Source organism: Gymnoscopelus braueri (genome assembly GCF_963280865.1).
Source record: "Gymnoscopelus braueri genome assembly, chromosome: 2".
In the NCBI taxonomy this organism is placed as follows: Eukaryota; Metazoa; Chordata; class Actinopteri; order Myctophiformes; family Myctophidae; genus Gymnoscopelus; species Gymnoscopelus braueri.
In genome coordinates, this window is record NC_137604.1 from 5,081,895 (window position 1) to 5,109,137 (window position 27,243).

A 27,243-nucleotide genomic window follows, 5' to 3' on the forward strand; every position below is an offset into this window, starting at 1 on the left:
GTGGTGAACATAATATAATTAGAACCTGGTGATGCAGACATGAATCCTATTCCCTGTGCCTTAGCGCCTCACAGTGGCACAATCTGCACATCACCAATAAACAATATAGAACAGTACAGTATTACATATCAACTGAGGACATATATCACATCAACTCTTAACACTACCTGACATCGATAATATGTTTTAGCAAACCGTACATGGTGGTTCTTAAGGTCCTTACACACCGGCGAATATGCGAATATACGCAAAATTCGGACTCGTTCCGAATAATTAAAAGACGCTTTTTCGCTTCGCGAAACTGATGTGGACGCTTGCATTGACTTTATAAGGTTTAAAAAAAAACGTATTTATTCGCATGAAGAATTCGCCCCGGTGTGTAAGGACCTTCACAGTACGTTTTAACAGCGGGCGACTCTCGGGCGATCCCGGGCGATCCCGGGCGACATCGTCCAAAAGATAAAGAAAATCCATCTTTCATCGCCCCCCCGCCCACTTCGCCCTATCGCCAGTAGTCGCCGGCTCTCATAGACATATAATGCACTTCCGGAAAATACTATCCTGATCGCCCGCTGATCGCCCGCTGTTAAAACGCACCGTTAGAGTTGACCTCTCTGATCCTGTCTCTGCAGAAATGATGTAATAACAATTTCAACACAATTTACTTTTTACATCCAGACAAAGAATCAAATACAAAAATTAATGTAAATAAAAATTCGAAATCAAATGTAGTACAAACCTGATGAAAAACAAATAAAACATCATAATATGATCCACTGGTACAAACCACATGTAATGTACAACATGATGAAATATACAACCCCACACTGTATTACACATTAAAACTGATCAACTCCTCATGAAGGGAACATATGTAGGTATGGTGACATGGATAGCTGTGCAGGATGACATCTTTATGGAACAATTGTGAACGGTTACATGTGTGTGATTGGTGTTCTATCTCTCATGTGTATGTCTTATCACCATGTGAGTGAATTAAAGTTGTACTAGGTAACTTTTTCAAAAAAACTAAAGTTAAATTGTATATCTTTTGTGAGTGGCAAATGTTTCACAACACCCACTCCATGAATTTCACCCCTGAAAGCCTTTTATAAACTATTTTCTATTGAAACGGTGGCGGGGGTGTCCTTCCCGCGAAAATGACGTCATCCGGCCGGAAAACAGAAATGGAAATGCACCGGTTTCCTGTTTGGCCAGGAACTACCACACCGGTTTCCTGTTTGGCCAGGAACTAACACGCTATTAACAAAAAGGAATCTCACGCTGTTTTTAAGACATTATAGGATGGAAAAACAACAAAGAAAACACAGCTCACGGTAACTAATGCTCCACTGGCTAAGAAAAACGATTTGCAGATAGTATAAAACAATTAAAAGAACGCTTTTTGAAACGCTTCCACCTTCCGGTGAAAACAAATGGAATTATGGGTAATGCAGGACTACGCAAAATACATGCAGTGACGGTAGTGACCAGCAGAGGTTGCTAAAAATCGTTATTTGTGGACCTGCCTTGTATTGCTTTAAGCTTGTTTAGTCTGTGAGCTAAACCACTGTTTCCCAAACATAGGAGTGTGACCTATTTTGGGGTCATGAATATTTTTTTTATTTTTCCCGAAAAGTTTATGTAGTTTAAAAAATATACAAAAAATAAAAATAAATAAATAACCCTAACCCTACATTCAGAACTTTTACACATTTAAAAAAAAAAGAAAACAAACAAAAGAAAAAATGTGAAAATGTCAAGATGCAGGAAGGTAACACTAATAGCAGTAGGTATTAAGTAAAGTAGGATTAAAGGAGGAATCTATCAAATATCACCTAACTTTGTACACTTACTGAACGCAATTAGTCATACAAGCTAGAAACGCCATGTTTATCATATGAACATTATGTTGTAGATTAGATACGCTCTTAAAGCCAACAGCACAAGGTTAAAGGACGAACTTCATAGCCTTTTCAATGACTGAGGCACTGGTCTCATTTTGCGCACAGAAAAGGAACATTTACAACAATGATTTTACAGACATGACATAGAAATTGTTAAAACAAATATTAAAGCCAAGTATTACACCAAGCAGGTGCATAGGCCTTCTACCAATATATGGTCAGCTTAACATCTTTTAAAAATAGCAAAAGAAACAAGGACATCTAACTTCAACTTTTCTTGGCATTCATTCCATATATGTGGAACATACACACTGAAGGCTGTATCTCACAGCTCACTCATTTGAAATGACGCTAGAGTGCATTCCGATCCTATTAGGTCAACCGGTCGACTGCTCCTTCCTCGCATTTAATCATCTCCTCCTCGCGGGGGCGGGGCTTAGGCGCGAGTGGAGGACGCCAGGAGAGTGAGAGTGTTTTTGAATCCAGCTGTGTCGTTGTTATTGGCTTTGGGATTATTGTGTGTCGGTGGGCTTGTTCTTTCATGTTGGTGGCAGGGGCCCGTGGCAAGGGTTCCGACCCGACTGGTGATGCGAAACTGTCTGGCCCTAGGACATCAATCTGGGGGGCTGGGGGGCTGGGGGGTTGAACACTTGATTTGTGTTGTGGTGGTGGCAGCGGTGCGGGGGCTCTGGCTTGGGGGCCCCCCTGGTTATTGGCCCCTGGGGCCACTAGGCCCATTCGGTAATCCTCCACTGGGCTTAATCCGAACCACAGGTTGGGCACCCCTGCGCTACTTGACATATTCTGATAGCAGTGGTTTCAGCATCACTAGCCTTTTCGTAATTCAAATATGGGTAGAGTTTCTCTGTGAAAGTGTCTTCATGAGTGCAGATTTGAGTCATGTCTTCAGTGTCGTAGAAGGACACCTCCCCCTTATCATAGTCCAGCTGGACTCTGATCCTCTGAGGATTCCTCTGTAGTGAGAAGTATTCTTCACCGTTAGAGTACTCCATGCTTCTGTGTCGACGTAAACACCATATTCCATCTCCTGGTGAGGTAGATCTCTCTCCCTTCCTGTCAACAGAATTTGTAACATAGCCTATATTCCATCGAGGATGGTCCCCCACCTCCACCTCCCAGGTGTGTGTTCCTGAACTGAAACCCTCTGAACCCAGAACACTGGGATACATAGTGAACCTCTCTGGGTTGTCAGGAAGCTTCTGCTTTGTCTCTGAATCTCTCACACTGGTCAGGTCTTCAGACAGAGAGAGATAGCCGTTTGCTGTGTTTGGGTCCAGAATGACAGGACTGAACGTGACTTTCTCCTTGATCTTCTCCCAGACTGTGTAGGTCAGATTTCCCAGGTGTTTGGTCACATCTATCAGCACTCCTGAGACCAGCTGTGGTTCTGATAGTGTACACTGGTCTCTGAGAATTGAAACATTTGGTTTTTGCAGCACTTGTTCTATATCAGAGATTTGGTCTGAGAGAGAGGAGAACTGCTCCTGAATGTTCTTCATCTCTCTGGTGACAATCTCTGCTTTCTGCTTCTCTTCCTCCTTCAGAGCTGAAACTCTTTCCTCCTCTACCTCTCTCAGGGACTGGTGGAGCTTTTCAATATCTGCTCTGATCTGCTTCTCTGTGGTCACCACCTGTTTCTTGTTGTGTTGACACACGTCTTTGTATGTCTGCTCAAACTCTTTGCATTTGTTGCTGTTGTCCTTTAGAGACTTAAGTATAGACGTCAGGATCATACGTTTCGGATCATACGTTTCCACTTTCAAACCTGGAAGGATTGAGAGTCAGAGTGACAGCGGGTAAGGTTTGAAACTATACATTGTGAATAGGATGAGGTTGTCTAAAGTCTAATTGGTTCATCTTTAATGGGATGATAATAAACAATAAAACGTATAGACAGTTGTACAGGTTAGTGGTTCAATGGCCTTTGGACTAAGCTTTTATTTGGGATGATATCTCAAATGTATTAGATAACTTTACAACCTCCACATGAACCCTATAATAAGTAATAGTCAAACATTCAACAAAAATAGTAAAACATTCACCAAATATTGCAGATCTACGAGATTGTAAATCGGTGTAGAGGGGAAAAGGGAGGGTAACGAGTACTGTCCCTTGGGGGACCCCAGTAACAGGGTTTAAGTAGTTAAAGATACTCTGAATGTTACCTGTAGTAAAATGGTATTTGGTAGTAAACTGGTAAAGTGTGTAGACTCAAAACAGTGACCATTAGTATTTCACTTTTTAATTGATAAAATTACAAACTGTACCCATCATTTCCCCATATTAGTAAAACCTGATAAAAACTATAACTAACTGCTAGCAAGGCCCCAGAATACAGGAAATCACATCTACTCTGCCTAAGTTGTCCTGCCCACATTTTGTTTCTAAAAGCAACACAATTGTAATAGGAACAAGGTATATTTTTGTATGAATGAAGGTCGTTACACACCGGGGGAAATGCCCTCGAAGTCATTCAGACTAAGACTTCTGTTGTCCTGTAGGAACATAAAATCATAAAGAACAGCATGAATATAAATAACATCTGGAAGGAGTGGGAGTCAGAGTGGCAGTTGGTGAAGTTTGAAACTATACATTTTGAGTAGGCTGAGGTTGTCTAAAGTCTGATTGGTTCATCTTTAATAAGATTTGGGATGAAATCTCAAATGTATTAAATAACTTGACAACCCACCATGACAGTTGCACAGGTTAGTGGTTCAATGGCCTTTGGACTATGCTTTTATTTGGGATGATATCTCAAATGTATTAGATAACTTGACAACCTCCACATGAACCACATTATTTTTTGCGAAGAGTCAGTGAAGAGAGGACAAGGGAGGGTAACGAGTACAGACCCCTGGGGGACCACAGTACAAGGTTTAAGTAGTTAAAGATACTCTGAATGTTACCTGTAGTAAACTGGTATTTGGTAGTAAACTGGTCAAATTAGTAGACTCATAACAGTGACTAAGTGACCATTAGTATTTAGCTTTTTAATGGATACAATTACAAAATGCACCCATAATTTTCCCACATTAGTAAAACCTGATAAAAAGCTACCTGTTAGTAAGGCCCCAGAATACAGGAAATCACACCTACTCTGCCCACATTTTGTTTAAAAAAGCAACACAATTGATTGTAATTAGGAACGAGGTATATTTGTGTATGAATGAAGGTCGTTACACACCGGGGGACATCGAATCAGGGCCGTAACTATCGTGACGCAGACAACGCAGTGCGTGTTACAGCATAAAATCCTCCCATAATTCCGCAAACGTCTGTCACCAAAATCTGTGCGTCACCAAAATCTCTCTGTGCTGCCCTGTTCTCCTCAGTGGCTGGAGCAATTGATCTGTATTTGCACGCGGCCATTGACCATTAGCATATGCACCAAACAGCGACAACCGTTCACTTTCCCAAATGTAAGCTGTTAGTGTTTTTATGTAAAAGAGTTTGTCGCCATGCTTACAGCCGTTGACATGGTTACAGCCCCCCAAGCTATAGGATGAATGATCAAACTGTGCATGCGTCGAATCCGAAGACCCACTCCGTTATACTGTTGCCGTCTGGCACACACAGAGAATGCGCTTAAACTTATAAAGGACTTTCATTTACGGGCCGTGTACACTCACACTGCGTTTTAAGAGAGGGAGGGCGCTTTGGATATCATCATCATACCACTAGCACACACATTGACACGTGGTCGCGCGTGCATATGTATGTGTGTGTGCATGTGTTTCTTCGTTACTTCAACAATTAACACACAATTTGACATTGTGGGTGGCTGGTAATGAATATGGTATTATATTGGAAGGGGTCCTTGGGACCAAAAAGGTTTGGGAGTATTGCTGTACAGCACAGCACACAACCCAAAGTCTGTAGGTACTTTGACTGCACATATCCCCGGGCTTGTTTTTAAAGTTTAGTTGCGTATTTGGGCTTGTTTCCCAATGCTGGTTCTCAAACATTTTCATGGCAAGGACCGCCAAAGTAATATGTATTTGTCTGCGGACCAAATACATATACATATCCAAATACATATTTAGACCCTCATCTAAAATATTCCGTTCCAAGATTACCACAATTTTTCAAGATTTCAATTTTATTTTTTTGAAAATAGCAGATCAACAAGCTCACTACGCGTCGCATCACGGCGCGTTGTGAGCCGTAGCCTAGTCGCTTCTTTTGGGCTTGTTTTCACTCGCAGAATCTGGCATCACTGCTGACCTGTTGCTGCTGCTGCACTGTTCACAATCGTGGCAGGTGCGTCGTTCATCTCGACCTCGCACCTACTGTACGCCGCTGTTTATAGCCTGAAATGCGCAGTTTGGGCTGTTCTCTATGTGCTCTGTTCTGTCTCAAATTTATTTTCCTTTCTTTTCTAAAATTAAGGAAACAGAGAACTGACAATTCTGTCTATAAAAGGCCTGGGCGTTTCCATAATTGTTGATAGTCTGATTGTTGGAATTAATTAGTCACCATCATCCGTGAAAGTGCGCGGAGGGGGGGGAGGGAGAACTTCCGCTGTATCGGATGTTTCCTCCAGTTGTCCTGTAGAGACTTGTCAGACTTCAGTTGTTCTGTAGGAAGATAACATCATAAAGAACAGCATGAATATAAATAACATGTGGAAGGAGTGGGAGTCAGAGTGGCAGTGGGTGAAGTTTGAAACTATACATTGAGAGTAGGCTGAGGTTGTCTAAAGTCTGAGTGTTTCATCTTCAATAGGATTTGGGATGAAAGCTCAAGAGAATGTACTATTGATAAAATAAATAATAAAAAAAACATGTAAAACCCAAGCTTGGAACAAAGCCTAAGCCTTAGTTTGAGGTTTTCTTTATAATGCATTTATTTCATCTGGGATATATGTTTTAAAATTCATTTATTTCTTCTTTCTTTTTTAAGACTTATATATTTAAAGTTATTATTTTCCAAAGAAAAACGTATATTCCTTAACGTGTAATTACAGTTAATGCATGTACCTCATGAATAAAAAGTTACATATTATGTAATTTCATAAATTGAAAGAGAGAGAGAGAGAGAGAGAGAGAGAGAGAAAGGAGAGAGAGAGAGAGGGAAAGTGAGAAAGAGAGAGAGAGAGATAATTGTTATTATTATCATTTATTCATATTATTGTCTCCGCCAGGCCAAAAGGCATGGCAAGAGAGTATGTTTTGCAACATGTCCGTCCGTCCGTCTGTGTGTCCTGTCCGTCCGTTAAAATGTGATCATCCCGGACCTGTCCGATTTTCCAGATTCCATCCTGATTGGCTAAGGTTGGCTTCCAAAGTTTGGAGGATTGGTCCGTTTTCAACAAAATACCAACGCAGCATGCGATTTCCGTGAAATTTCACACGTACATTCCCACTAGGCCGAGGAAGAAATGCCACCCTTTTCACTTTGGCCTGTTATAGCGCCACCAGCACGTCTAATTTAGCATAACACATTTTTGGAACAAAATGCCTTAAATCATGAATGCAGTGTCCAATTGCCGTGAAAGGCCTATGAAGAAATGTCACCCTTTTCACATTGCCCTATTATAGCGCCACCAGGAGGCCACAATAACGTACCTGACCTGGCGTGGGGCCTGTGCTCCGAGGAGCACTTTTTCTAGTTGTTGATACTACTTCAATATCGGAACTGCCGATCGGAGCTGCTCGGAACCACAGGGAAGCCGCTCCAAACGGGAAGGAACCGTGGAGGAGCTGCTCTGAACGGGACAATGCCACTCAGAGTAGAGCCCTGCAGGGGCCGAAAATGTGTGCCCTAGCCCGGCCTTGGCCCGTGGTATTCAGCCCGGCCCGGCCCCTGGCCCGATAGGTGGCGCAATTTTACAGCTCGAGCCCGGCCCTAAGCCTGACACCTTTTTATTTATTTACTATTATTAATGAATTATTCTCGAGCGTGCGCTTTCACTGGTGCGCACAACAGCTGCACTTTTATCAGCTGCGCTGCACACACACATCACATCACACTAAAAAGTAAGAAATCGTCCTCCAGCCAACGTGTGGAATGATCTTATGTGCTGAGTCCTCACAGGATAATTCCACAAACTTCTGGTGACTTGGGATTTTGCATTAGCTGGTACTGGCTTGGAAAGAAAATCAGTTCGTATTTTGAGGTCGGGGAATCAATATGAATGACAGGGCGATTTATTCGAGAAATGACGGTGATTCTGTCCTGCTCCCACTGACTCTCTCCCCCCATTGTTGCTGTGTGTGACTGTCAGTGAGTTGTGTGAGTCTGGGTGTCTGGAAGTGTCCTCAGCTCATTACGGGCAACTAATTGGCTCATTTACATGACCAATGAGAGTTAGCTCTTTCAGTGTCGCTAAGATACGGTCTCTGCCCCCTAGACTGTAGGGTCCTGCATCCCACACACCCCCTCTATTCAAGCTAGCGCACATGCTGAGACAACATGTTGACCTTATTAATTAATGGGGTCTGTGAGTTTGAGCCCGGCCCAGCCCTGGGCCCGATGGTCAAATACAGAAATGGCCCAAGCCCGGCCTGTATTGGTCTTTGATAGGATGGCCTGGCCTGGCCGGGCCCTGGTCGGGTCCCAATGGGCCTGCAGGGCTCTAGACTCGGAGCCGCTCGGAACTGGGACACCTGGGCCCAAACAACGCTGTGATGGAGTCAGTTCTGACCGGCAACACTGCAGAGGAGCCGGTTTAGAACGGAGGTTTGGGAACTCTCTTCTCCTGGAGGAGTTGAATATATCAAGTAATTCCTTTCATTCATAGGTAATTCATGCCTTCATCTCCTCACACCTAGATTACTGTAACTCCTTGTACTCTGGGCTCAGCAAAAAGGCTGTAGGCTCTTTAAAGGGCCGAAGTGGCTAAAGCCACTAATTTGGGATTTAGGACTAGGCAAGGGACGTTCCCCCGCAAAAGTTGCTATTTTGGTACACCTGTCTTACCCGCAAAACACCTGCACTACCCGTTACATTATGCATAGGTGTGGTTTGGGCGTGCCAGATGCCATTGCCTTTAAGAGAAGGCCCCGCAAGCCATTATCCCCAATGTAATCTTACGCTCTCCTTTTTCCTTGTTTGCAGTGTTGCCAGGTCTGCTTATTATAAGCTTATTGGGCTTGTTTTTCTGTAAAGTTGCTTGTAAATAATGGTAGAACGGTTATGAGCTTGTACTGAACTGAACTGAACCTTCATTCATACATAAATGTACCTTGTTCCGAATAAAAAATTGCTTTATTGTTGTGTAATCATTTACTGTGAGGATGTTACGTACCAGATGTAATCGAAGGAATCTTCAGTTGGTCCGTCAGGTCGACTGCTTTTTCTGTAGGAAGGAAGATAAAATTATGAAATCATACGGAACATCATGAATATAAATAACATCTATCTGGAAGCTGAGTGAGTTTTATTTATATTTTAAGTATAGAATATATAACCAAGTGTGCCTTACATAGAGAATGTTTATTTAATCACGATTACTAAATATATAATAATAATAGTTAATAGTTAAAAGTTAATATATAACCACATTTAGCATAAAGAATATGTATTACTCCTCATTTAAGCATGTCATATAGTCAGTGTGGCCCTAAGGCCTTTATTTAGAATCTGTGCTGGGCCTTAACAGATGAATCAGAATGGATAGTGTATCCCTAGCATAGGATTTACTAGGTGTGCATACATATGTCACGCATCATGATCAAATGTCTGGGTGTCTGCAGGACCTTGCAGAAACTGATCTATAATAAGGTTATTGTAGCAACTACTTCTTCCCAATATTCAAAACACATTTAGAAGTAGGTGCTATGAGGCTGAGCTTCGGCAGGAACTGTGTGACGCGTTTCCAAACAAAACCAGAAAACTTATTGCAGTTAAGGTGATTTATTCATACAAAAATAATAAGTTCCAAAAAAAAATACTGAAAATTAGATGAATGAAATGTAGGCTAAACGCCCTATAAAACGCAAAACGGTCAACAGAAAATATTGAGCCTAGCTCACCCCTATTCTCTCACTGAATGCCCAGCAGACCCACACCTGAAATAAACTAAAGGTAATGAACAGACACACAGCAGGAGCTAATCAATCACTTCCCACTCAATTACTGTGGGAAGTGGGACATCAAACCAAAGCGTGGGAAAAAACTAACAAAAATAACATAGCAAGCAAAATATACATTTTGGCTCCTACAATACCGGCCCCTAATTATTATGCAACAAATAATAATAACACAATCGTAAATGGCAATCAAAGCAATATGAAAGCGATTTTTTTAACGTAAAGTCTTCGAACTTGACGTACGAGTACTCTTCTGTCCAGAATGGTCTCCACAATGTTCCCAGTTAGCCAGGAGTTCCGAGGCGCCGAGTCATCCACTATGATCACGAGGTCTCCTGGTTTGAAGTTGCGTCTGATGTTAGACCATTTTTGTCTTTCCTGTAACTGGGGAAGATATTCTTTGACCCATCTTTTCCAAAATAAATCCGACATATATTTAACTTGCCTCCACCTGTGGCGAGCATATATGTCTTCCTTCTGAAACTGTCCTGGTGGCATGGAAGGTGCAGTCTTCAGAAGCAGGAGGTGGTTCGGGGTAAGTGCTTCAAGGTCATTGGGATCGGTCGGCTATTGAGGATAGCTTCAACTTCACATAGAATGGTGTGCAGACTTTCCTCATCAAGATTTTGCACACAGTGCCACTGGACGTCTAAGATGTCCAAAAATAAAAAATTCAAATAAAGTTCAGAACCCAAGATATCCTGATTTGAAAATGTTCTGCTCCATTCACTTCATGTTTAACTTCTTACTGAAAAAGGCTGTATTTCGGCTCCTAAGCACTTTTTTTTGGGCGGTGAAACCGCCCCTATATGTGAGGTTTGGATATTTGCACCCCCCAATCCTGCGCTGTGATTGGCCACCAGTGTACCCCCCTAACCCTGCACCGTGATTGGCCAATCACAGTCTATTCAGGACTGTGATTGGCTAGTGAAACATGACACATGTGCATAGCCCTATAAATAGGACTATGCACTTAAAAAAATCACACATTATTGTGTTTCAATAAATGTATTTATTTTTTGTACATGATTGGTTGACTCCATTCAGTATTGTGATTAGCTAGCAAGACACCGCCCACTTCACACTGGGTGTGATTTTTTACAATGTATTTTGGCTCTGGCACTCAGAGCCAAACTGCCAGAAATAAATCATGCACTGAATGAGTTAAGTGGGGAATTGAGCACCTTTCTCACCGATCGAATCAGTCTTTCCCAAACACCTCCATGGTGTGAGCCAGCAGGGGGATTGAAGATCCAATTGATTCCTTTCTGGAGCATTGCATAGTGAATTTGGCCTTGATTCCAACTTTGAATCGCCTCCTTCAACTCACGTTGAGCTCCCACAAAATTGGTCCCATTATCAGATCTCAGTTCTTTCACTTGACCACGTCTGGCTGTAAAACGGCAAAGGGCATTGATGAACGAGTCTGTCTCAAGTGATGATGCCACTTCAATGTGAATCGCTCTTATAGCCAAACATGTGAATATGACACCATAGCGTTTCACGATACTCCTGCCACGTTTCACTCCAAAGGGTCCAAAATAATCGACTCCAACATACGTGAATGGAGGTTCATCAGGAGAGATTCTGTCCAGAGGCAGGTCTGCCATCTGCTGTTGTCCAGGTATAGCATTTGTGCGGCGGCAAATAACACATTTTGACATGATTCCGCTGATCGCAACAGTAGCACCAGGAATCCAATATTTCTGGTGTAGTTTGGATAACATGTGGTTGCGACCACCATGTCCCACCGGGTATGCTGAATAATTAGTTCTGAAACGTGAAACTCTTTGGCCAATATGACAGGATGTTTAGTTTCTTCTGGCATTGCTGCCCTGCTAAGTCGCCCGCCCACTCTCAATACATCATTGTCCAGAATGGGATTGGTTTATGAATGTGACTAGTTTTCTTGACATTCATTCCCCTTTTCAAACTTGAGATTTCATCTGCAAATCTCTTCTTGCAAAAGCAGATTATCTCCATCTCAGCAGTAGCCAGTTCTTCAACTTGTAAGACCACTTGTCAGCACGGAAGCCAAGGCTCTGTCTTTGGTGATTTCCTTTCCTTCAGCTGGGTCTTTATTCTATTCCTTGGTTCTTTGGTAGATATGTAGCATTCTGGGATGCTTCAAACTACAAACGCTGCAACTGAGTCTCTTTTTGCAGTCTTTACTGATGTGCCCTTTGCACAAACAGCCAAAGCATATTCCATGTTCTTTTAGAAAAGTGAATTTCTCATTGTTGTGTCCTCCTTTCCAATTGTGGACACAGTTCAAGAGCATGTCCACCTTCACAGAATAAACAGCTCTTCACAGTAAACTGACTTTCCTTGGTTCCTTTTTCTTTTGCAGCCATCACAGTGGTTGCAAAGGTACTTCCTTTTGTTCTGGGAAGCGGTTGTGACCTGGACTTTCTTGTGTCCTTACTCACTGGAGTGTCTTTGATGTCACCAAAAATGTGATCCGTTATAATCTTGACTTGTTTTTCAAGAAAAACGACAATGTCCTTGAAGCTTGCTCTTCGATCGTGTTTCTCCTGGAGATTCTCCATTTATCTCTTAGTCGGTAGGGCACCTTCTTAATGATTATCAACAAATTAGAAGGCATATCAAGCTCATGCATGTAGTTGTCATCTTCCATGGAATTACAACATCCTCGTAGGAAGAGAGTGTATGCTTGCAGAGCTTTAGTGTCATCAGGTTTAATTGACGTCCATGAGAGAGCTTTCTCCATGTAGGCTGTAGCGATGTTATGCTCATTGCCAAAATGCTCCTTCAGTAGAGACTTAACCTTCCTGTATCCTCTGTCTGACATCATGTGTAGGCAACTCCTCACAAGTTCCCTTGGTTCTACTTGGGTGTACTGCTCCAGATAATAGAGACAATCTGTGGGATTTGAATTCTTGGTTTCAATGCTTGTGACCCCCCACGATAAACGATAAGTCATCTAGGAATTTTACATTTTAGTTTTTTCATGTCATATGCAAGCAGGGAATCATAGCTACAAATTGACATATAGCTTGTGCCGTTTGACCCACCAGTTTTCGAGATATGGCTTACAGAAAGATGCCTTGTAGAGATTCAGTGAACTGAGAAAACTGCATTCAAAGATTCACTTCTGTGATCTGTAAGATTTTAACACCTATCCCAGCATGCATTGCTGAAAGGTGGGGGTTTGAGGGGGGCCAGGTAAACACCTCAGATGTGTCCCAGGGTGCATTGTTCTCAAATGGGGAGCGGGGGGCTTTGATAGCTTGGAGCTCAGCTCCCAGGGTCTTTGTGAACACTTCACAGTTTTAAAAGAAATGGCAAAACTTAGCAAATCTACAAGCTATAGGCTAGTACCTAAATAGTTTACCACTACTGGCTTACTGTACCTATTAAACATGAAAAAAAAATACCCAAATGGGTCCATTTGGTTTCATTAATGTTGCTACAGTAACCTTGTTTATTCATTCATTTTTAAACAGGACAGTAATACACTGTGCAGAAATCTAAAATAGCCGATCTACAAGCGCACAAGGCGTCGGAGAGCGACGCGTTGTGAGCTTGTAGATCTGCTATTTTCATGTTTTGTGTTTGTGTATGTCAGAATTTGGCGTTGATTGTAGCGTCAGTTTTGATGCAATCTTGGAAGAGTTTCATCATTGTAATCATCAGGTCCGTACCTTTAAAATGGTATATAGCTTGACTAGGTAAGTGAAACACACAATAGTGTACACGTGTTTGTTTGTGTGAAAAAATTTAAAAAGAAAAATGCTTGGTGTTGGTGGTGACCTGGTTGCTTGTTTCTGAAACATTTATCTGGCAACACACTATCTGGCAACATCAGTATGGCTGAAGACCAAGCGTTCACCACTGGCCCCTGCTGGAACTAGTGCAACAGGATGACTAGCATAAACACATTTACACGACAATTTTTACAAAATATGATTGTCAATACAACATTCTTTGAGGTTTACATTAGACACAAGCCAACAGACTAGTGATACCTTTCAAAACGATCGGGTAGAAATAGCGGATTTACCGCGATTTTGCGATGTTTGGATGGAAACTGAGGATTTGGTTAGCAATGCTTAATGCTAGGTCTAACCTCATACTTTACTACTTGTCTATGCATTTATTTCATATTTACATGTCGATTTAAACTCTAACTTCTACTCTCGAATTTCTGTCAGACATACTCTAGTATGTGAAGAGTCTAACTTTGCTATTAACTAATTTTGGATAAAAAAAAAAATTTCGCGACTTTTTCTGCTTTTCTGGCAATGGCTTTTAGCGAGAAGACTGTCCGTCCTTCATGGCCAGTCACCTATGTTTGAATGATTTTAAGAAAGTATGATATTGTAGTGAACCTGCACTATGAGTGACGTTGACAATGACGCGTGTCAATCACAGGCTGATGGCACGCACCTGATGGTGACTGACAGACGCTGATCAATCACGGCTGGACATGATTGTGTTGAGGGTGACGGGGGACTATAAAAGTGTGAACTCAGAAGAGACAAGTTGTGTCTGGAGAGCAGAGCTTGTTCAAGTTTAAGGGCGAAGCCAGCTGAGCTTCTGTCTTGCACTCACTGCGGGGGGTGGCTGCTGCTCGCATGCCGGTTAGGGCTGCCGGCAGTGAAGATAGATAGGAGGGCGAGGGACAGGTTGCTGCGCTAGGCAGGGCGAGATATTAGTATAGCGGGGACGAAATAGGAGTGCTTCATCCCGCTCTCCAGTTGTGCGAGTGGTCTCCTAAAGTCAACGGAGGCTGCTCACGGCGTTGGACGGGCAGACGCAACTCACACAAAACTGTCAATCAAAGTCTGCTGAACCAGCGCCAAAGCCTAGACCCGTTGGGGGTCTCCTATCCTTGGAAAGTTAAGTAGTAGTTTTAGAGTTTAGTACAATTGTATGATTATGTCTATATGTGTTCATGAATTTATGCTCGAGCTGTTTTAATTAGGACTATAGTTTATATTGGATCATTTAATGAATTATAATGAGATTTGCCTATGGTTACCTATCGCCTTTTATTGTTTCTGCTTTAGTATAGTTAAATAAAGTATCCTGTTTATGTCCATTGGAAGTTCTGCCTCCGTTATTAATGGTTACAGTAGAAATATTCTGTGGGCGGGCTCTTTACATTTCTCATACCTGAGACAAGGTTTATTACAATATTGAAGTGGGTCACCATCAAAAATGTAAACTTCCTTCTTGGGCATAGAAGACAGACTCTGTTGCTGTACGAGTAAAGCTGTGATTTTGTTTTGTTTCTCCATGACAGAATATATATTATTGTTGTCTTGTTCAATTGGACCTGTGGTGCCCATCTGGCTTGGCAAGGGTGCTGAAGTGCGAGACCGGACGGCCGGAGCCACAGCTCCCCCGGTGGCAGTGACCACTGGCACTGATGCCCCAACAGCCCTCTCTGTTGTTGTGTTTGCTGTCAGTGAATGGACCGGAGCCAGAGCGCCACCTGTGGTTGTTACAGTTGGTGCTGGTGCCTGCCTGGCAACACTGGGTTGTGAATGTGTTGTGGAAACAGCTGCCTGCTGTCCCTTCTCAAAATATGACATCATTCCATCTGTCACTTTAGACTTAATAGAAACACCAGATCTCCTTGAACCTAGCACCTTCATTTTTGCTACATTAGCAGCCATGTTTGTATCCAGCTCCAGCTGCTCCTTTTGCCTTCTTAGCTGCTCATTTTGTCTTCTTAGCTGCTCCATTTGTACCTCCAGGTCATGTCTCTCCTGGATCATTTTTAGCTGAACAATGAGAGCAGCTATTTCTGCCTCAGCTTTCAAACGTGCTGATGCTGTACTTGAAACTTTAGATCCTTTTCTTTTCTTGCTTATATTTGACGCACTGTCCTCAGGTTGAATTGTTTCCTGTAGGTCAAATATTGCAGATGTTGCCTTATGTGACTTGGAAGATTGCTGTTGAGCATTAGTGTGTGGCATTTCCTCCTGCTGCCCAACAGGTAGCTCTTCACTTTCCTCCTACTGCCCAACAGTTAGGCCTTCCTCTTCAGTTGGAATAAGCTTCAGTATCTGCCTTTTAGTCCTGTACCTGGCCTGTAGACCTGTTTGCAATTTGGTGTTGGGGGAATTTCTCACCTGAACTGAGTCAGTGGGTCCCTAGACATGAAAAATCACGGAGGTGCTTGTTCGCCAGAGTGGCACGAATGGCGCAATGGCCAAATCAAAAATGGCCGCCATCGGCTATGATGAAATTCCAACTTTTTTGTTTCTGAAAGTATAAACAAATGTAATACCTCCATTTTGACTAATTGGGGTGTGTGGAATTCATTTTTGATATTGTTATGACCATTTTGGGTGATTTTGACCTTGAAAGGTCATGGTCAAGGTCATTTTGCTATTCCAAAGACATTGGCCATAACTTGGCCATTGTTAGGAGTAAAAACAGGTGCAATAAGTCTATTTCAACAAATTCTGACATTTAGAATTCATTTCCGATATCGTTTTGACCATTAAGGATCATCCTGTCATTGAAATATCAATGTCAATCTAATTTTTCAATAATTCAATTACGATTTTGTACTTTACTATCCCTTTTATTGTATTCTTTTTCATAATAATTTGTTTTATTTACAGCAAAAGACATGTACATGAGAAAAATAACAATTCTAAACATCTCTGTTTAACTTTAATTTTAATTGGGTGTTGAAATGAGCAAACTACACTATGTAGGAATAAAAGTGATATACAAATAAAACCATACCACAAAATCAAATAAGAATTTTGTTGGTAGCCGTCATCAAGAATGCTGTAGTCTCCGAAAGAGAAGGAAACTGGAATCTACATGCGGACTCTATGCCAATCTTTGCAGAATGTGATTGCATAAACTACCTGCGTCATGGCTCATGGTATCTTGAACAAATCAAGGTGCAAGAGCTCTACCGGCGCTTCTCTATAGGCCAGTGGGTTATTCGGGATCTGTGACATGAGGGCTGTAGGAGGTGACATGAAGGTTGAGCAGACCATTCAGCGAGTGTCGAAGGGTCCAGGAGGTCACTCTGTAGTAGGAGCCACACACAATGCAAATTCTGTGGCAGAGTTCGAGCTCTTGTTCCACGAGATTGGGTCAGTCACCAATGTCCTCAACTTTCTCACCAACAACCACACCATGAAACATACAGAATGCCATCTCCAGCATGCATTGAGTACCACTCGCCGCCTTACATTCAACCGGAATGTGGCGAAGCTGCTGGACTTCGTGCTAGAGCGTCAGAATCCATACTCAATGATGGTCAATGTGCCTGTGCCACAGCACAATCTGCTCACAAAACAAGCTGTTGACCGAGGGGTCACTCCACGTCTGCTCAATTGTCTAAAAAATGGGGAGCGTGTCTGCTGCTCATACAGACAGGAGAGGTTAGTTGAGAAGACCAAGAAAATGAGCACAACCATACCAAAGCGGAAGTTACCTCAGTTCAATGAGCAACCACAGAACAACCATTCTGAAGGAGCAGAAGTTAGTCTCATCCAAAGACATGGCCGAGGCACATAGGAGTATGGACATTGCTAAGGAGCGGGGCATGAACATCCGGCAGATACTTACTCATGATGTGCTCTCAGCATTTCCCCTGTTTGATGGTGACCTTCCAGCTCATGTCAACAAGTCAAAACTTGTCAGTGAGATTGAGCCTGAACTTGACCTCACCCAATGGAGTCCAAAGTCTACTCTTGCCACTCATGTTGTGGTAGATTTCATGTCGAAAATGCGGCAGATGCCACTTGCACGATTCCCTACTTCAGGTGCTGTCATCAACGCCATCATCAGCTCAACATTATCCCTCTGCCAAGAGCCAGGGTTCATCCATCTCATACTCGATTCCTACATTGAGATGTCTCTAAAGGAAGGGGAGCGCATGCGGCACACAGACTCAAGAACAGGAATCGACATCATTGGCATGAACAGAGACACACCCATCCCTCAGCAACTTGACAAGTTGACAAAGCACCCAAATCAAATAAAGGTTAAAGGGAGATATTTATAATTGTTATATTTTTCACGTTCATGTCTTTTGTTATAAATAAAACAAATAATTATGAAAGAAATACAATAAAAGTGACGAAAGAAAAATATCTAGTTATTGAATAATGACATTGATATTGATATTTCAATGACAAGATGATCCTTAATGGTCAAAATAATATCAGAAAGGAATTCTAAATATCAGAATGAGTTGGATTAGACTTATTGCACTTGTTTTTACTCCTAACAATGGCTAAGTTATGGCAAATGTCTTTGGAATAGTAAAATGACCTTGATCATGACCTTTCAAGGTCAAAATCACCCATATTGGTCATAACAATATCAAAAATGAATTCCACACACCCCAATTAGTCAAAATGGAGGTATTACGTGTGTATATCCACTCAAAAACAAATGAGGTGGATTTTCATCATAGCCATTTTTGATTTGGCCATTGCGCCATTCGTGCCACTGGCGGATAAGCACCTCATTTCGCACCTTTCATGTCTAGGGACCCACTGACTCAGTTCAGGTGAGAAATTCCCCCAACACCAAATTGCAAACAGGTCTACAGGCCAGGTACTGGACTATTTGCAGGAATGGATTCATCAGCAGTACTTATTTGCTGCATTGACATTTCAAGACCAACAGGCCATTGTATCACATCAGGTAACAAATCTGTATTGTGTTTTGTAACACGTGCATACCATACATTTTGAGTTTCTTAGTTGCTTTGCACATCCTTTGCATTTTCATTTTTCATTTGACCTTTCATTTCATTTGTGAGCACTTGAAGTTGTTTCACACATGAGTGGCGGTCTTTCTGCACCTTTTCAATGTTATTAGCCAGCGCTTTGGCCGTGAGCTTGACCGTCCTCCGTGACTCCTCCTCCAATTGTTCCAGATCCATTTCCTTTTTGTCGCTCTTTGTGAGGTTTATATCACTCATTTTGACATTTCCAACATGTACAATTCATCAAGAATACACAGCAGCAATTGAACATCACCCCAGATAATGCGCATTCACAGTTCAACCTTTGCAATGCGATTTCCAATTCAACAGAGCAGCACACAGTGGAACGAGCGCAGCGGCGCCTTATAAGGAGCGCCCATATATGGAGCGCAGCAGCCAAACCCAGTCCGACTCTCCGGCACTCCTCACTGCAAACCAGCGCGCACAACAACAGCCACAACCAACAACAACAGTCCCCAATGGACAAGCGGCAGCACTTCCAACTGTGTTCAAACAATGAACAACAAATACACAGAAGGAACCTGCAGTGCGAATATATTTCTCACCGCTTCTGAAGGCTTAAGGCTGTGATGCGCTGCTGCTGACTGCTGTCACACAAACATTTCCACCGCAGCCACGGTCAATGTGGCTTCATTCAGAGTCACAGAGGGGCAACATAAAGTCCAAATGTTGCGATGTCCATTTCCATCATGTTCCAATGTTTCAATCCAAATTCATTCATTTCAGAACTTGATCCATTTTCCATTTAACCCCAAAACCCCACGATCAAATGTCCAGAACTCACGTGATTCAAATGTCCATTAATTTCATTTCCAATCCATTGAATCCTGGTCCATAGATGAGTCGTGGTGCGGGTTATTTTCTGTTGACAATATTGTAGCAACTACTTCTTCCCAATATTCAAAAAACATTTAGAATGCTATGAGGCTGAGCTTCGGCAGGAACTGTGTGACGCGTTTCCAAACAAAAACAGAAAACTTATTGCAGTTAAGGTGATTTATTCATACAAAAATAATAAGTTCCAAAACATTTTACTGAAAATTAGATGAATGAAATGTAGGCTAAACGCCCTATAAAACGCAAAACGGCCAACAGAAAATATTGAGCCTAGCTCACCCCTATTCTCTCACTGAATGCCCAGCAGACCCACACCTGAAATAAACTAAAGGTAATGAACAGACACACAGCAGGAGCTAATCACTCAATTACAGTGGGAAGTGGGACATCAAACCAAAGTGTGGGAAAAAACTAACAAAAATAAGATGCAAGCCAAATATACATTTTGGCTCCTACAAGGTAATAATTATAGGCTGCCCAAGGATACTGGCTGTATCTGGGGAGGGTGAGGGAACACAACCTTAGTGAGGCCTTTGGGAGTTAAGCATCCTCATCAGACGTAGGAGAAGCCACCATGTGGAGGGAATTGATGCTGACTTGTCATCCATTTATAACTCATTCAATCTTTAAGCCCAAATCAGGAGGATGTAACTTTCAATAGCATTGCAGTTTCATGAGAGAGAGAGAGTCAAAATAGCAAAGAGCTATATGGAGCACGAGTGTCACTGTGGAATGGGCGGCACAGTGTATGTTATTCAGTGTTGGGGGTAACGAGTTACCTAAGTAGGTGTTGTGTTTTTGTAGGTGTTCTAAGTCACTCGTTAGTGAATTTATTACCAACTTGCGGTAACGCGTTACCAAACGGCAATTCAGTTATAAGATTAAAATTATTAAAATTATTTAGCCACGTTACTTGCGCGTTACCGACCAAGGTCCCGTCGTCCCGTTTTGAACCAATATCAAACACAATTTGTTTCATATTTTCATAAACATCCCCCCCTGTCCATCAACACTGAATTTATCAGTGATGTACAAAATAAAACACAAGAAGAAGGCCAGTAAGTTTTTTGTAGGACCCAGGTTGGACCGTGCCTTCCTCTCTGTGCCATGTCCTGTCTGCGCTCTGTGCGCGGACGGTCGTCTGCCTCTGTCACGACCATCATGGATGCACTTCAACCGTGTGTGGTGCATTTCTCCATTTACAACCCGTACATCTAGATAAACATTCAGATTTCAAATATAAAGTTCTTACCTCATGGCCACGGATGTTAAAAATGTGCACGTACCAGCAGAATATTCCGTATTGTTCTACTTTAATCCGATCGTGGCCAATATCTCATAGAGTTATAATATATCAGAATGCAATACACCTCCCAACCAATAGTTGAGAGTATGTGGCAAAAGAACTGCGAAAATGGCCACCGATTGGATTAAAATGCTTTTTATTGAACAATACGGAATATACGGGTACTTATGAGGACCCGTACATAATTGTAACATTCTTGGCCATGGGGTAAGCACTTTATATTTGAGCTCAAGGTAATGGGCGTGAACAATGGGTAATTTATTCAGCCTAGCCACTCCTCTAATCACTCCCCCATGCTGTCCACTCTATTTAGTGCCAGGGACCCCCATAGAGGATCTGTGTTGTAAAAAATAGGCATATTAAGTAATCATCATCATAATAGATTTAATAAAATATTTATTTGAAAATAGCAGATCTACAAGCTCACAATGCATGCTTGTAGATCGGCAATTTTCAAATAGCCAATGTACGTCGCGATGCGACGCGTTGTGAGCTTAAGTACAGTACTTGAGTAAATGTACTTAGTTACTTTCCACCACTGCAAATAAGCAGCTACACGACGTCGTGACGTCTTTGTTGAACTGAACTGCAACATGGCGTTTGCACTTTGTTCATTTACAGCCTGTACATCTACATAAACGTTCAGATGTCAAATATAAAGTGCTTACCCCATGGCCACAGATGTTACAATTCACTTCGGGTGGGTATAAGTACCCGTATCTTCAGCATTGTTCAATAAAAAGCATTTCAATCCGATCGGCAGCCATTTTTTCATAGTTATAATGTATCAAGAGTGCAATACACCTCCCAACCGATGCGGTCGCGTAGTTGAAAGCAAATGGATAAAATGTCCACCGATCGGATTAAAATGCTTTTTATTGAACAATACGGAAGATACGTGTACTTATGTGGGCCCGTACATAATTGTAACATCCGTGGCCATGCGTTAAGCACTTTACGTTTATGTAGATGGGCTGTAAATGAAGAAAGTCCAAACACCAGGTTGCAGTTCAGGCAAGACACTCACCACAACGAGCTAACGAGGCTATGCCATCTAGCCTAGCTACACGTTGTGGAATACAGTGGAATACTTCCATAGAAACGAGCTGCCTTTTTAGCTGAAAGGTTGGTATAGCTCAAAATGGGGGGGGGTCATCAAACACACGGAGGAAAATGAATGAATAATCCTTTCTGCTGATCAGATCAGAGCAACTTTCGCTATGCGCCTAAAGTTAAGCAACAACGCCACATAACCAGAGACCAATGTTGCCAGATTCTATGAGAGCAATAAGCAACCAGGTCTAGGGAAAAAAGCCCAAAATAAGCGACAATGGGCCACATGAGCATTTTAACCCTACTGTATGCATCAGCTATTTGAAAATAGCAGATCTACAAGCTCACAACGCGTCGCATCGCGAGCGACGCACAGTGAGCTTATAGATCTGCTATTTTCAAATAAAACCTTGGGGGCTAACTTATAATAACAATACCTGGCAACACTGGCTCGGCTCAGTGAAACCGGAGTACAATGCCTAGCTAGCGACCAATCGAAACTCTATGCAAATCTCGGCCAAGTGTCTCTCCACCCCCCGAAGTAACACAGAGACTCGCTCAAAAGCAGCATAGTAGAGCCTACTTTGCCCTACAAATGTAACCATTTATTGATTCTCCCACGACTATATTTTGCAATAGAAACCTTCTTTAACATTCGAACTGTGTTAATATGAAAAAAAACGAAAAACACAGTAAATTTCACATTTGCGACTTGGGGAAGCTCTTACCAGTAGGGATCACCCGTACATAATACATATTATGTATTATGTACGGGTTGTAAATGGATAACTCCACTACACACGGTTGAAGTTCATCCATGACTGTCATGATTACATAACAGCAGTGTCACACAGGTGGCTACCCCAAGATACCCCAATCTGATCATTTGTGTTGTGTATTTAATGGCAAAATAGGTATCAATGCTTACTAGGGATACAGGATAGGTGGGCACTGGGCACTATGGGCATCTGGGCACCTTGATGTAAAATTGTCTATATTGTCCAAAATGTAAAAAAAAAAAGTCTACATGATGGGATTTGTTTACTATTTTTTAAGTCGAATAAATAAACTTGCATTTAATAAATGCATCAATTGGCCTTAATATTGTACAGTAGTGTCCATATGAAGAACAACTCTGAGTATACAATATAATGACTTTATATTCATTGATTTGATTAAAAAAGATCTAGACTATTTAATTGTTCAATTTGGGCATTTAATATATTACTCTTGCTCAGACAGTAATATTGTAATGAATTGTATTACTTTAAAATGAAGTTAATACGTAATATGTAATCTATTAAAAATATAAAGCAACTTGCCCAACACTGATGTCCAAAAGTGCTGAAAAATAAACTGAACTGAACTGAACCTTCATTCATACAGATATGTAACTTGTTCCGAATAAAATAAATACTTTATTGTTGTGTAATATTCATTTACTGTGAGGATGTTACATACCAGGGGTAATCGGAGGAATCTTCGGTTGGTCCATCAGGTCGACTGCTTTTTCTGTAGGAAGGAAGATAAAATCATGAAATCATAAAGAACATCATGAATATAAATAACACCTAGAAGGAGTGGGAGTCAGAGTGGTCGACACTCTATGATATTGGATCGTGACTTTACCTGAAAACTGGCAAAACATATTAACACATTAACATTTAAGAATGTTTGATCACATTTGACCACAAATGTACAGAATGTTACTAACTAATATTACTCTACTTCAGGCCTGGCAAATGCACTGGCTTTAGGGGCTGCAGACCAGGCACCAAGGTCGGGGGGGCACCAAAGAAAAAAAGAAAGAAAAAAAGACTGGACTACAATTGCAAGTAACAGCGCCAAAGCAGTGTCCGGGGGCTGCTGAAGTGGCGGTAGGTAAAACATTGCCGAAACACATTGGCAAAAACAAAAAGCTAAAATATATATGCAAAAAGACATTGCTAGATAAGGTACATACTCCTGCCATTGCCATTGATCATGGTAGTGGCATTACAACAGGGTTGTCCCCGAGCACTGCACTGTAGCTAGACGTGGTTTAAAAATGTCCAAACCGGTCTGATATTCCCTTTCAAACGGAATCAAAATGGTTATACAAAATGTGACCACTGCAGGCTTTACTATGGACAAAAAAAATGCAATCCCCCTCTCCATGCCCTACTCGAAGGCAGCATTCAAGAGAATTGCCCCTTTCTTACTCGCCTGAACTTGAATGCATGCATTTTATGTTGAAAGAATTGCCCTCTGTAGAAATCCATGCAGCCTATGCTGCATCTCCAGTAAAGCCTACTTAATTGAGTGTGGTGCTGTGCAGTGCACGCACAGAATTATAGCCGATTGCGTGATACAGTGTGCAACGAATTATATACGCAATCGAAACCTGGCCAGGCGCACACACACACATGTCCACTCAAAAACAAGGAGAGGAGAGGAGAGGAGAGGAGACGAGACGAGACGAGACGAGACGAGACGAGACGAGACGAGTGATCCGTCTTAATTTGAGACAGATCCGTATGTGTAAAAAAAAACTGCAGATCAAGGGATTTCCAGTAAATCGCTCTCTTGACACAAGTCAAAGTGAAAGTTTGCAGATGTTTGCCTTGTTACTGACAATACAATTTTCAGTGGTCATTACACAACCTCTGCTTTACAGCAGGTCAGGCCATTTCCAGTAAATGACTCTCGACACAACAAAAAGTCAAAGTATGCAGCTGTTACTGACACAATGTAGTAGGAACTTACTTAAAATAGTTAGTTCAAAAGTAAAACTTTTACTATCAATGAATTGCTGTATTCATAATGCAGTTACTTAATAACCCTCTGAAACCACCTATTGACTGGCTTTTAGAATGCCTATAAAAAATACAGTCAAATCAACAAAACAGCATGACCATGTTCTGATACAGCCATGTGTGTGTGTGTGTGTGTGTGTGTGTGTGTGTGTGTGTGTGTGTGTGTGTGTGTGTGTGTGTGTGTGTGTGTGTGTGTGTGTGTGTGTGCGTGTGCGCGTGTCTGTGAGTGTGTGGGGGGGGGGGGTGCGTGTGTGCGAGTGCGCACGTGTGCCTAGGGGCGATGACGGCCATCCTTAAGTGCAGTCAGATCATCAGGCCATTTCTCAGAAAATATTCCCTCGTCCCTGGCCTACTTAAACCCTCTATTCTCAGTCAAAACTGACCTACATGTCTTGGACCGCTTTTTTCTGTCAATACCAAATCTCTTTGTCAAAAATAGTCGATCTACAAACTTGTAGATCTACCTACAAGTGTCATGGTCTGACCGTACAGCTTTAAAATAACCCAGGGATACATCATCATCATCATCATCATTATCATTATCATTATCATTATCATTATTATTATTATTACCCTTATTATTATGCACTGTTAAACAACATCCTCAGCAGAACTTCAAAGTTATTAATTAAGCAATCAAAAGTCAATCATTTTGTGCAGGTAAAATGCAGAAAAGCATTATCATAGTCAGTCAGTCTCTCTCTCTCTCTCTCTCTCTCTCTCTCTCTCTCTCTCTCTCTCTCTCTCTCTCTCTCTCTCTCTCTCTCTCTCTCTCTCATTGTGTTCATATAGACGCTCGACAAAGCCAGATGCACCACAACCTCTGTGGTGGTGGGCAGGGACTTTACCCTTGCGCCACCCAAGCGCCCCTGTTAGGATTAAAACTTACCCCTCCAATTATGTAGTTCCTGTGCAACATCATTACAGTCGATCTTTTTCAAAATATTCAGTGTTACTTCCACAGCATTGTCCTCAGTGAAAGTTGTAACTAATTTGTCTGCAATCTCTGTTCTACTCTTATTCTCAATTGTGCTTCGTCGAATGCGTGGTTCTTCTCTACGATCACGCAAAGCATTGCAGAATTTCTCCAGATCAGTCTTCTCCAGATCCTCAAGGGCGTCTAAGATTGCCTCTTTAGCCGTTTTAGCAGCCATGTTCAAATGTAGCCGTGTCCTTAACTGTGATTAAACGGCAGATTAAATGACAGACGTGTCAAGCAGTGAAAACACAATGTCAAAGAGACTGTTTTCTATCTACACAGAAATGCATATGAGGCGGTGCTTTAGTTTAAGACTGCCCTTCTAAGGTGTTACAGTACAGGATAGTAGGAGGGAGGTTATACAGCTAATGCCTGATTCATACTTGGTTGCACGCCATGTCATGCACAGAGAAATACTGATCTACAAGCTCACATTGCATTGTGCTGCGACTCATTGTGGGTTTGTAGATTTTCTATTCTCGACATGCAGCACTGGTGTACAACCATATATCACCCTTAAGCCTTAACCAACAGTGAGTGGGCGTGTGCAGAGCATGAACATATGTGACAGGCTCAGACAGGACAAAGCGCTGTGGGTGAGGATCACAACAGCTGGGTGGACACAACCATGAGTCGAAACAGAGATCTGATTAAGTGCTGCAGAATTCCTTCAGCTTATACTCACTCAGGTCAGAAAGAGCATCTGAGATTCACTTTTTAGGTATTTTAACATCCCAAATGTGGTGTCTTAGACAACTTTTGAACAAATTAGCTGTGATTAAATGTAGCAGAGACATTAGTTCTAGTAAGAGACCAGGAAAAGACACCATGCAGGAAATGGAAGGTTTGTAAGCAGAAGCATAGAAAACCACAAATGTTTCTTAGTCACTGGCCTAGGAATTTCTAAAACAAAATGCCTTTAATGTATTGCCTTCGTGTGAGATGTCATGTCCTAAGTATCTGACCTGTTATTTTAAAAGATGGAAACACATACTCCAATGCAGCAAACAGCACCATCTGTTGGTGTTAAATATATTGAAGATACAGCAGCTTTTATCTGTCAGTATGGATACTTTTAAGTTATTAATATCTGCACTTTTAGTTGAGACTAGAGAAGGCCGGTCAGTCACAGACATCAATTCATACTACAATAACACATACATACATGCTTCAATCATTCATGTACAATAGCAGCATGTTTAACATGTCATTGTGTTCTTGATGGATATCCCCTATGCTTTTATAGAACATTATAATATATTGCATTACACTGTAGGCCTACTGTCGATCAAATGCTTGTTAATTCCAGTATTTTCCTAAAAATACAGCATACAGTACATTTAGCTTATATGAACTGCATTGGAAGTAGCATATCATTTACTATATTCATGTATTGTTCATGCATACAATGGTTGAATGGTCTTGACACACACAGACCACTGGACAGAGCCTGACCCAACACATTTTCACTGTTTGGCTGTAGCATGCATTGGGCTTCACCCTCTTGTCTAGTGGTCTCTCTCTCTCTCTCTCTCTCTCTCTCTCTCTCTCTCTCTCTCTCTCTCTCTCTCT

General features: G+C 41.8%; 1 protein-coding gene across 1 annotated transcript; it reads right to left on the reverse strand.

Annotated features, from left to right (window-relative positions):
* On the reverse strand, positions 1–25,852 carry LOC308075988 (zinc-binding protein A33-like). Its single transcript, XM_080416037.1, has 6 exons — positions 25,582–25,852; positions 23,359–23,409; positions 9,178–9,228; positions 6,405–6,505; positions 4,378–4,423; positions 1–3,693 (listed from the first exon to the last, which is right to left on the reverse strand). Exons 1-6 carry the CDS (start codon positions 25,844–25,846, stop codon positions 2,666–2,668), a joined length of 1,542 nt encoding a protein of 513 aa, XP_080272163.1. The 5' UTR covers positions 25,847–25,852; the 3' UTR covers positions 1–2,665.
* Positions 25,853–27,243: the final 1,391 nt, after the last annotated feature.